Source organism: Bos javanicus, chromosome 29, assembly GCF_032452875.1.
Source record: "Bos javanicus breed banteng chromosome 29, ARS-OSU_banteng_1.0, whole genome shotgun sequence".
In the NCBI taxonomy this organism is placed as follows: Eukaryota; Metazoa; Chordata; class Mammalia; order Artiodactyla; family Bovidae; genus Bos; species Bos javanicus.
In genome coordinates this window covers 18,542,557-18,554,423 of record NC_083896.1, presented here as the reverse complement: position 1 = coordinate 18,554,423, position 11,867 = coordinate 18,542,557, and the positions used below count along the sequence as shown (strand labels likewise).

The following is an 11,867-nucleotide window of genomic DNA, read 5'->3' as shown; positions in this document are numbered from 1 at the left end:
TTAGTTTCACTAGAATATTTTCATTACTTTTTGTAATTCTACAACTACTAAATGATCAGAGTATAGAAGACCAATTCTCAGTTTTGAAAAGAAAAGAACTCTTATATTCTCTGGTCTCATAGCCTCAAAGGGATGTGGGCTGACAGTCACGTTCTGGACCCCACTCTCAGCTCCAGAAAAGAGCTTTGAACTCGCTCGTCTGCCACAGCACTGTCACCCTTGGCCTCCAACACAGCACCTCACCTCCATTTAACCAATGCTGTTTAAGTGAACATTTCAAATAAATCACTGAGAAGCATTGTAGCCGATCATTTCTTGCCAGCATAAGTAAGTTTTCACTTCATTGAGTGAAATTCTGATCCAAGAATAGTTTATCAGTATTTTATATCAGAACTGCAAATAATTAACTTTACTAGTTCGTTGGGGAAAAAATGAGTTTGTTGTGACTCCTACTGTATTTCAAAAGTAAGGAAAATCTATGAAATCCAACATTTATAGATGAGAATTATACTGAGGATTGGAAGGGCCCCTTAGAAGTCTAACCCCTTTTAAAATGTGTTTATCTATTAAACTCCTGCCAAATGCAGTCCAACCTAAACCCAAACATCCCTTATTGGTGAGAATTCGCTCCCAAGTTATTAAAGAACTCTGTAAAAAAGTATTTCCGAAAAATAAATGGAAAGCTTTTGCCTCATGGCTTCTGCCCTCTGGTCTAGTTCTGTGCTTCCACAGGGCAACACAAAACAAGTCCAAGGCCTCTTTAATGTGTCAGTTCTCCAGAGGCTGAAGATAGAAATCAAGAATAGCTTCCTACTGCTACTGCTAAGTCGCTTCAGTTGTGTCCGACTCTGTGTGACCCCATAGACGGCAGCCCACCAGGCTCCACCGTCCCTGGAATTCTCCAGGCAAGAACACTGGAGTGGGTTGCCATTTCCTTCTCCAATTCACATCCTTGGCAAACAGCTATAACAATTGTTTGGGGAAAATTGATGCACTTGCAAACTTACTTTCTAGATAGTAAGAGAACAGTTCATCAATTCTGGGGTGATAAAAACTTTCAACCTTTATCAACAGTTACAGAAAATTCTTAGCTTTCTATGTGCTACAAAGTTTAAAATAAACTAAATTTGCAAACACATCATGCTAAATACATCAAATTATTTAATTTTTTATTATGACAATTGACATATATTAAGTGAAAGAAATGACAGAAGTATTATAATAAAACATTTTGAAAGAAAAAAGTTACACAATTAGGCCAGTAGCCATAAAATAGCTTTTAGGCCTATTTTATAACACCAAGAGTTCTGATCAGACTGTAGTGAGACATTGAACATTTCATTAACAAAAATATTGGCACGAGCCACAACATATTTTGGTTGTCACTTACAAGGAATATTGTATTCAAACAACTATGCACTGCAATTCTAACACACTAGGTGTTCATACACTGCAGTTAACCCCTGAAGCTTTAAGCTACCAGGAATTCCCGTATTTTCTATGCACAAAATTTACTTTGTGCGTTATTGGAATCACACTTCCAGTTTTCACGTTTTTTCCCCCCCTTACACATGCAGTATGTCTTATGTGGCAGAGAGCATGCCAGCTTCTGTTTAGCTAATACCACATTCCTTATTACCTCAAGAGTTTTATGTTAATCTTGGAGTCTGCTTTAGCGCTCATCTCCTAGAAACAAAATAAAGCATTCTGAGAACGTATCTAGGAATATTTTTTATGCATAGGAAAATAAAGCATTTCATATAAGCATGTCTGAAAACCCAAGAGGCATTTTGATCAAACACTCCCTGGATCCTAGCTATTAGTTTAAAATGGGAATCTAACATATACCATCTACAAATTCTTATCTGGGATTTATATTCTTTGCCTGGAAACTCATGATTCCCAAGCTTCATTTCTGAATAGACAAGGATAGCAAAGAAACTGACATCCCACAGTAACTGGAAATAGATAAAGGTAACTTAGGTAGAAGTTATGAATTTAATTCTTTACAAGAATACACTTGTGCTACAAAAGTGAGAAATCAGAATGGTACATTATCAGATGGCAAAAAGCACTGGTGTTTAAACAGAGGTGTCAATATAACTTATCAAAAATGTGCCATGTAAAAGACTGCTATACTTAGCAGCTCTATAAGATTTCAAAGTATTTATCAAAAAAGAAGGGAATTTGAATTTGAATCTGATATCCCTTCCTGCCATGCCTCCAGCAGACAACTATTCCTGTGGAATTAAGTCTACTGAATTGAGTCTACAAGAACCAAATCGAACAATTCTAGTTTTTACTTCTTTTACAGATTGAAAACAAAGCTGTGTTCCACTCCCAATCCCCCCATCCCAACACAGGGTACACCCTTTCAAGGTGTATAAAAAACCCCAGCAGGTTTGGGCAAGCTACAATTCAGATACCATAATCAAGACATTACTTTCATAATAGAACACAACACCAGATCAACACTGAGAAAACCATAGTTAAGCATCACGAAAATCACACACTTTAAGAAAGTATCATTAACTGCCAAATTTGAGCTGTAACAGCTGTTCTAAAATTGAAAATCCATTTACACTAAAATAAACTAAATCTATGTATGGATGTCTAAGTATGGTGTGTGTGTGTAATTTTCATGCAATGATCTTAAAGCTTTGGAGACAGGTTATTAGCCTAATTTCCAGGCTTGTCCATATAGCAGTATTGACATGCACCAACTCTGCTAAAGGGCAGAATGAAAAAGACCATGGCACAAAATTTTAAACAATTTTAGGTTTAATTACATAATGCACCTGTAGATGTTCTAGCATAAACACAATTGTAAAAATCTACATCCTATTTTAGGGTATTTTCCACCTCCCATCCCTTAAAAGCTGTACAGTTATAAAAATGTGACTCTCAAGCAAAATAAACTTTTTTTTTCTTTTGCAACATACAAAATAAGTTAAATGATTCAGAAGGTTTTGAGCCATTAAGTCTCCCAATAACTGTGTTCTTGGCCATCCAATAAACGTGACATGCAGATAGCTCCTGGTCTAAGACCAGAACTCAATAAATACACGTCAAACAAAACCCCAAACACTTAAATTAGATTTCTTTAGAAACTGATGAAAGTCAAGAAAATATATAGTTAGGGCTAACAATTCCATTCTTAACTTACATCATCCAGTGGCAAAATGAACAAGGCAGGTCACTCAGTCCTTAGTGCATTTTCTAGCTTGTAGCGGTTTGGCAAAAAAAAAACAAAAAACAAATGTAGTTCCTTTAAAAATGTTTTTTTTTTTTTTCTCATTCACAATGTCTAAGGAGATTAATTAATTTCTATTTGTCTAATAATTGTTATGCCCTCTGATATAACTTATGCATAGGATAGACATCTTAGTTATTAAAATAAAAACCTTTACTAACTGAAATCACTACAATGTGCCAGAATTGGGTTTTCAGTATTTTCCAGAGTGAAATGGTATAAATATAAAATGAAAAAAAAAATTGACGAGAGCAAAATGAAAAAAAATTCACTAATGGAAATCGTATTCTAATCAATTTCTGAGAGGGTTTACATGAAATTTTAAGTGTTGAGTGTACTGTCTGGAGTAGTTACATACCAAGTACACTACATTTTGGCTTACAATGACTGCTTGATTGCTGGGGGATGACTATCTTCATATATGTTACATAGTTACTTAGCAATTCTTGGCACTCAAAAAAGTGTTAATGATAATTTGAAATATTTTGAAGACAAATTATTAATTATACATATAACAACTCAGTTTAAATACATTGATAATAAAAGTTCTTGTCTTTCAGGATTGGTATAAAACAATGAAGTAAATCAGCAGTTAGCTTGCCACTTCCAAAGTAGGATTATAGGTACACACTGGGAATGGTGGATAAAATAGGAATGGATTTTATTCTAAGGAGGTTTAATAACAGATATTAAACAGAGGACTAAGTAGATACAGAAGGTATGCAGTCTTGGCATTCTTGCTTCTTGGGAGAACCAGGATGTTAAACCAAGAAGAGGAACTTCACTATTTTTCTCTAGGTTTTCTGTAATTAAATTATGATCATAATCTCACATCAGTTACAATTATGTCTTTTTTCTTGTGTCAAATAACTTCAAAGCGTTTTTATTTCTTCTAACATCTAAGATATGTATATACATATTAATTTATATATATATATACATACATATATATGTTCATTCCATTTTTAAAAGATCTGGATTTTTGAATACTTGTCCTGTATCTGTGAGGCAATGCCATGAATCAGGGACCTTGTTCACTGTTGGTGAAGGGCAGAGTTCACAACTTTTTCTGAATATTAAACCTGTAGATTCAATCAATTATACAGTAGGACTAGAGAATGGCTAACACCTCGTATCCCCACACACATAGGCTAAAAAGGAATTCTTTGTGACGGAGAAAATTCCATCAACCCCACTTAAAAATAGCTAACATTTCCCCTCTTTTTAAACTCTAAGCAGGCCTACATTTTTCTTTATATATGTTCTTTGTGTATCATGGGATGGGTTCCATCAATCGAAAAGTAAAAACTGGAGTTTGTAATGTCCTGTTAATTTGTTTAAAAATCTTTTTACCAACAACTTCTTTTGCATTTGAAGTCCTTGATTCTTTGGTAGGTCATTTTGAAAAAAATCACACATGAATTTATTCTAAATGAAACTCCTTTTTATTCTTGGAATCTGTAGCCTTTGACCAACTGGAAAAAGATGTGCCAAGGAAATCCATCCTTAATAAATCAGGTATATTCTTGAAAATATCTCTGCCATCATTCTCTAGTACTGTGCCAACAATAGAAAATGTTTACACGAAACACTATTTCATCAGCACATGTCTACAAAAAAACATATTATTTTCAGTCTGAGTTTTCATAAATTTTAATTCAAAGTTTCTGCTTTGTGAAAATTTGGCTAGTTTTCAAACCTTTACAGAAACCAAACTAAATATTGTGAGTACTAAACTACATCTCTCCTTAATACATTTGCTATAGTGGAGTTTGATATTGGGAGTCTGATTTATACTTCCAAAAAGGGGTTTTAGAGTATTAAAGGGTTCTATTATTACACAGCAGCTACTGAGAGCCTAGATCCATGGTCAGTACTCTAACTACAAGAATCCAAGATGTTCTAAACTCTAGATGAATTGCTGCTTTCCTGTACAGCAGTCCTAATGTCTGAATTAGGACCGTTCCTAATGACTGAATTATGTCTTTGGATATAGAACATTCTCTTTTTCCTATATTGTTTTTTTTTTAACTTCTTCAAAACATGTTCAGAGTTGGTATTTCAGCAAACACAAGACTCTTTGAGGGACTGAATCTAAACACCAAGCAGCAGAATTGTTTGTGAACTGTTCAACATTTCATCAGCCATAATTAACCTATCTGCATGATAATTTGTGACTATCAGGTACTTGGATTGTACTCTTTGTAGATGAAGCAAAGTTAACTGGTTTAATCAGAATGTAAAGGAAATTCAAAAGGAAACACTCACTATTGAGTTCACAAACACTTAATTCAAGTTTGGTAAATAACAGGCAGCAAAAGTGGCATCATAACCCATGTCAGTGAGACATTTGCTAAATGGAATACTCAGTCTTTACGAAGATAAAAATTAACCTTTTGCTCTCTATGGCAGAAGGGTAAAAAGAACTTATTTCACATTAGGCATCCTGTAAAATAAATAATCTACCCATTTAACACTTCTTGTCATTTGCTTAACTGAAGAGAATAGGTTGAAGCAGAAGCTCGTGTGTCCGGAGGTAGAGAGAGGGATTTTCTACACCGTAGTGGCTTTACCCCGTTGCAGGACTAAAATGGTAGCAGAAGACGGGGGGCAGGATAGGCCACCTGCACGTTCTAACCACTTACCATGCATTAATAGGAATCCTTCTATTGCCTCCTGTTTTATGTAGTTAAAAGGCTCACATTCTTAACTGACTCTCAAATAAATGGGACAAACCTAGCCAGAAAGCAGGCCTGGTAAGTGAATGTGGCTCCTTACATAGCCCTGCTTACTGTCTGGGAATATAAGTCCTTCACTCCCTTCTGGTGGAATATTGTCTCAAAATAAAAATCACAACTTGCTTGGAACCACATGCTACTGGTGCATCCTATTTTTAGGCTGCTTTCATTATTTTATTTTTTATACAGATACATATACACTGCTAGAATCAAAGCAAAAATATTAATGGGCAGGTACTACAGAACTAAGGTGAAACAAAACAAACAAACAGGAACCAACAAGTGAAAAACAACAGCTATAAACTTTCAAGGCCAAAAGATAAGATTTAAGGGCAACACCTGTGAAGGGAGGAAAAGAAAGAGTATGAAGTTTCTAGAGGTATTTATAATGCAAGTCTAATGCCAGCTTTTTAATAATAAAAAAGAGAAGTGCTTTATTATTCACTGACTAGCACATAGAATGCTTAATTTGGGAAGAAAAATTCATGAAGTTCCTTGGGCCAGCAGCAGATATGGTGTGTCCATTGCCGGCAACAGACACAACACTGAAACAGAAAACCCAATCCCAGGGCAAAAGTATTCACAGAAGTAATGGCTGAAGGTTTCAGAATTTGACAGGCAAGGTTTAATCACAAGTGCTACACTCTGTACAACGTTATTTATGGCTCTGCCTGAAATTTTACAGCTGAAACAGAAACTAAGACAAAGTTCATATTTTAGTGTCAATTACATGTTAGATATTTAGTTAGTTACAAACCCCTATTTTCTTGAAACAAAGGGCTTATCTTTCTTTAAAATGTTGAGATGTTTGAAATGGATATATCTATTAAGTATATTGGTGGTTTTCAATCAACTCTATGTTGGTCATGTGACTATTAATGAATTTTAATAGAAGTCTAATGGCCAATGGCCAAAACTACATTCAAACCCTGCTAATATATCCAGGCAGATAGGAAATTCTAACACACACACATACACACACACACGCGCACGCGCGCACGCACACACACACATGCTAAAATTCAAACTAAAAACCTCCCAAAGGAACTGCTTTGTTTGTAGACTTCAATTTGAAGTAGATACTAAGGGCAAGAATAGACCAGTTAAAATTCACCTGAAAATCCTTTCCCCTTCTTCAAATGTGCTAAAATACTGCAGTCAGCTTAGCATCCATATCTTCATGTATGTTATGTATAGGTGTATTTCTTTGAAAATGATAATTCAGATATTTAAATATTAAGTGGCCAGAAAACAAGAGTTACATTATCTGCAAAGTTTACAGTCCATTCAGGCCTTAAGAAAGACCACACTCATTTCACTAATAACTCTCATGATGGCATACTAAAGGCCACGTCATCACCACTGCATAAAGCTGTTTAAAAAAATTTGCTATTAGCACAACCTGGTTGTCAAAGCTTCATTATACATTTTACTATACAAATGCTTTTCAGATGATTTTTTTTTTAAAACAAGAAACTCCGCTATAACAGAAACTTAGGTTACAGTTTTTTATGATGGTATTTTTTTATCGGTCTCTTCTTTTTTAAGTGTGGTTATCTCCAATAGTAAACAAGTTGATTTCATGAATGCTGTTACTAAAATGACTTATGTATGATGTTATCTACAATTCTTAAATTGCAACAATACGGACTTGAACTTTTAAACAGTCTGTTAATCATCATCTATGCCATGAATGTTTAAATATAATATATATTTAATATGAAAAAAGCTAAAAGCACAAGTGCTTTCTCCCACCCCTAATTCTGTTTTGGGCCCTCACAGATTTGGAATGCATTCTTATCCACCCTTTTCACAAAGTCAGGAGAGCTCAGGAAATATAAAGTCAAAAATATACAAATCTTTGTTGTTATAATAAGATTTTTTTTCCCCATGACTGAAATTACCAAGGACCATGAACTTGGAAAAAGAAAATCAAAAGGAATTTACAGCAATTATTTATCTTTAAAGTTCAAAACTGGTCACTTCACAGAAAGACTTCAGGGTCTGTTGAAATTTTTCTTCTAAAAAGTCATTCTGTAGTGGAGTTTTCTAGGAAAAATAAAACAGCTTTTAATAACTGGCCCGCTGGTGTGAGAGCTACCGTGGAATAAATTAGCACAAAAATGGAAAAAAGTCTTATAACTGTTCACTGTTACAGACATAATCAACAAGGTCAGTCACTCTTAAAAGCTCATCTTCGTCCTCTTCTGGGGCCCCTGCCTCCTGCCCACCACTTGTCCCATTGGGGGCCAGGCTTGCACTGGCTGTGCTGCTGTCCTTGGGGGTCTGAGGCTTCTCAGCTGGCTTGCCAATCAAGTTTTCAATGGCTTTGCCAGGACTCTGTCCATTGGTGGAAGGTAGGTCCACTAAGCTATAGTCCAATGGGCTCCCCACCTTGCCTACATTTTCAAAGTCCTCTTCCTCGTCACTGTCTATCCGATAGGGCTTTTTGGTGCTGTCTTGTTCTGAGGGCAGGACCCTGGGCTGGCGGTCATGGGCAGGTTGATCTGCATCTCCATGAGCATTGTCACAACTCTCCTCTTCATCTGTCTCGATCCGGTGTAGCCGTTTTCGGGATGGTTTACCTTCTTCTTCCTCCTCATCTGCTTCGGAATACTCATCTGTGCTTCGACCCCGTTTTCGAACTGACCGCTTTGATTCTTTAGCTAGCTCATCATCTTCAGAGTTCTTGGACATATAGCTCTCTAGAATAAACAGCACATTTAAGCCATTGGCACAGTTAACCATTAATAGATATAAGTAATCCTCTTCTTCCTCCCATGTTCATCCCATGTCCTACTTTCAGACTTGCTTGTACATAAATATTTCCCTTCAATAACTGGCCTCATTTCTCTCTCTTCTCATTCTCACAGCAATGCCCAATATGATTCACAGTATACTTTATGGTTTTAGGAAAGGGCAAAATCCTTAATTAAATAAAGACAGGTTGGTCACAAACTAAGAAACTCCTTCCCACTAACCCTCAAATTAGAGAATTGTGTAAACATACCGAAAAGAAAAAATTAAAACTAAGCACTGCATCTGAAGTACAGCACTCTCTTTCCATGTTATTAAATGTCCTTGGTAGCCCTTAAATGTTTTCTTTTTATCTATACTTGATCTCACCTGGTCTCATGGCTTTGCATACCACCCATTTGATGGTGACTCTCACATTTGTTTTAGGCAACCAATCCCTAAATTCCAGGCTCACGTATCAAACTGCCTATTCAACATCTATGCTTGGATTTCTAAACAGGCAGAACCAAGCTCCGACACTTCCTCCTCAACCTTGCACAATTCTGGTCTCTACCATCTTAGTTACTGGCAACTCGATTCTTCTAATCACTCAGCCATCCTTGATTCCTTTCTTTTTCCCATCTAATCCAACAGTAAATTCTGTGGGCTATATTCAAATATATTCATTATTTCACTGCTTTTCACCCCTTTACTGCTACTGCTCTAGTCTCACCCACCATCATCTCTCACCTGGCCTATTTTAATGACCCCCCCGAACCAGACTCCTAGATTCCCTCCTATACCCTTTAATTTACTCATAACAGAGATGCCATATTAAAATGTAAGTCAGATAATATCACTCCTTTGTGCAAAATCCTCCAATTATTTCTCATTTCACACATAATAAAGTCCAAAGTCTATACAATGGTCTACTGCATTATCTAACTATCCAAAATGGTACTAAACGGAGCAAGACTCTATGGTCCTTGCCCCCCTTGTCTTCTGCTTGTGTTTCCACAGACTAAATTCTGTGGAAAACTTTAGTCAAAGAATAAGTTTTATCAGAGAAATGAGAAAATGCAGAAACAAAGAAAAACAGTCAAAGGAGATCAAATAATAATAAAGTAGTCATTAAGCATAGTCAAGGACCTTTAGTTACTTCTCAAGGGCTACAGATAACATTCTGAGCCTCATCCTGTGAGCTGTCTTACAGATACTGAAACCCCAGGTGAAGAAGTTAACTACATGATGACCAGACTAGTTGTGACATGAGCTGCTACAATCCCAAGAATGGCTTCAAAGAAACAGGAATAAACCAACCCTAGAACTAAAGATTAACTGTACCTAAAACAACCAAGAGGATGCTGGTCAGACGACTGATGACCAATTTGAGTTGACTGTGCTGCTTCTGCATGCAGCCCCTTCCCTCAGCCTATAAAAGCTCTCATGCCCTGCTTGTCAGGAGGGGAGTCAGCCTTTGAACAGATGTCCACCCTTCCCATCCCTCACCAACTCCTTCCACCTCTCACCAGTGCCTGGCATCTAAAATAAAGCAAACTTTCCTTTCCACCAACCTGGCCTATTTATTGGCTTTTGTGTGGTGAGCACCCAGACCCCACCTTTGGGTAATAGTCCCCACTCACCACAGGTGGGAATCAACTCTTTTTTTTAGGTCTTTACTCAAATGCTGACTTCTGAGGGAGGCATTCCCTTGGTACTCTATCTGAAATTCCAACTACTCTCCCAACCTTCCCTTTCTACTTTTCTCCACAGCACTTATCTACACCTAATATATCTATTTATTTGTCATGGTTATTTATTGTCTCTCTTCCCCCAACAAAAATAAGACTTACATGAGGAAGCTATATTTTGGTTATTCTTTTCACTGTTCTATTCCCAGTGCCTAGGACAGTGATAGTTCATTAAGTATTTGTTTTTAATAGCTGAATTAATGAATTTATATTTCTCTTTAATGACACAAGAAGAGATACACATTCACCCAGATGTTTACCTCCCTTCTTTAGTCTCCCATACCCAAACATTTTTTTCCCTTACTGTCCTGGCCTGGGCTCAAACTTAATTGACAAGGATCTATGAAAGCAAATAATCTTCAATACAGATCATAAACAATGGAGAATTAAATATATAAAAAAGAAATAGGGGAAGGTGAAGGTTAGAATCATTTAAAATGAGAAGAACTCTAGAATAAACTACAAAGACTAAATGGACATGACAAATTCATATTTTAGAACTTGTAATTCTGGTATCGTGCACAGCTAAAGCTATTAAGAAATAAAAGTTTACTGACTAAAGGTCACTGTCAAAGTGAAGAGAGACAGTAGGCACTCTTGACTTGCAACTGTTCAGCTATTCAGGGCACAGGAGGTTATTTCAAAATGAGGGCCATAAATTATCAACAAGCAAAAGAAATCTTGTTAACAGATCACAATTTTCTAAAACTCTTCTAGTTTCAATGAAGAATTTAATTATTACAATTAAGAACTTAAAAATTATTATCTTATCAAGCATCAGTTATTTAAACTACAAGCTAACCAGGCACAAAATAATGGGTTTTATCTCAAAGATACTATGGGCTATATTAAATTTCTAAGAAATGGTACAGAATCATAATCGTGAGTTCACTTTATAATTTGTACTACTGCCTTGCCCAAATGTCCGTAAACTGGAGAGCTATTCCTTACCTTCACTATCTGAGCTAGAGAGCCTACGCTTGTGAACTCGTCTGATTTCTTTACCACGTCGTAAACTCTTCTGGGAGCCATCACTTTCTGAATCTTCCTTGTAGTTAATTTGTCTCTTCTGGTTCCTTCTAGACCTTCTTCGCCGAGTTTCTACAAAATCATCGCTAAAGTCATCACTAAAGTCACTTTCTGTTTTAAAAAAAAAGGGGGTGGGTAGAAAGGAAAAAGAAGTCAAGTACAAATTTTAATTTTCAATTCCACCAAACAGAAATGTTAGTTTAGCTTATAAAAATATAAAGCTATTACACAGAGTTCAGTCATAACTTTTAAATGAAGAGTAACTTTTATAAATCTCTAATTTTCTTCTTAATAATATGAGTACATCTCAGGGGAGTTTTAATGCCGAAGCTCACAAATGTATCCTACTAGCAGTCAACC

General features: G+C 36.1%; 1 protein-coding gene across 2 annotated transcripts in view; it reads right to left on the bottom strand.

Annotated features, from left to right (window-relative positions):
• Positions 1–1,152: 1,152 nt before the first annotated feature.
• Positions 1,153–11,867, bottom strand: part of RSF1 (remodeling and spacing factor 1) — a 150,265-nt gene continuing 139,550 nt past the window's right edge. For both annotated transcript variants that reach the window (XM_061406153.1, XM_061406155.1), the window contains 2 exons: positions 11,430–11,618; positions 1,153–8,696 (listed from right to left, as the gene is read on the bottom strand). In XM_061406153.1, the coding sequence (XP_061262137.1) occupies positions 8,128–8,696; positions 11,430–11,618 (758 nt within the window). In that variant the 3' untranslated portion in view covers positions 1,153–8,127. The remainder of the gene's footprint in view (positions 8,697–11,429; positions 11,619–11,867) is intronic.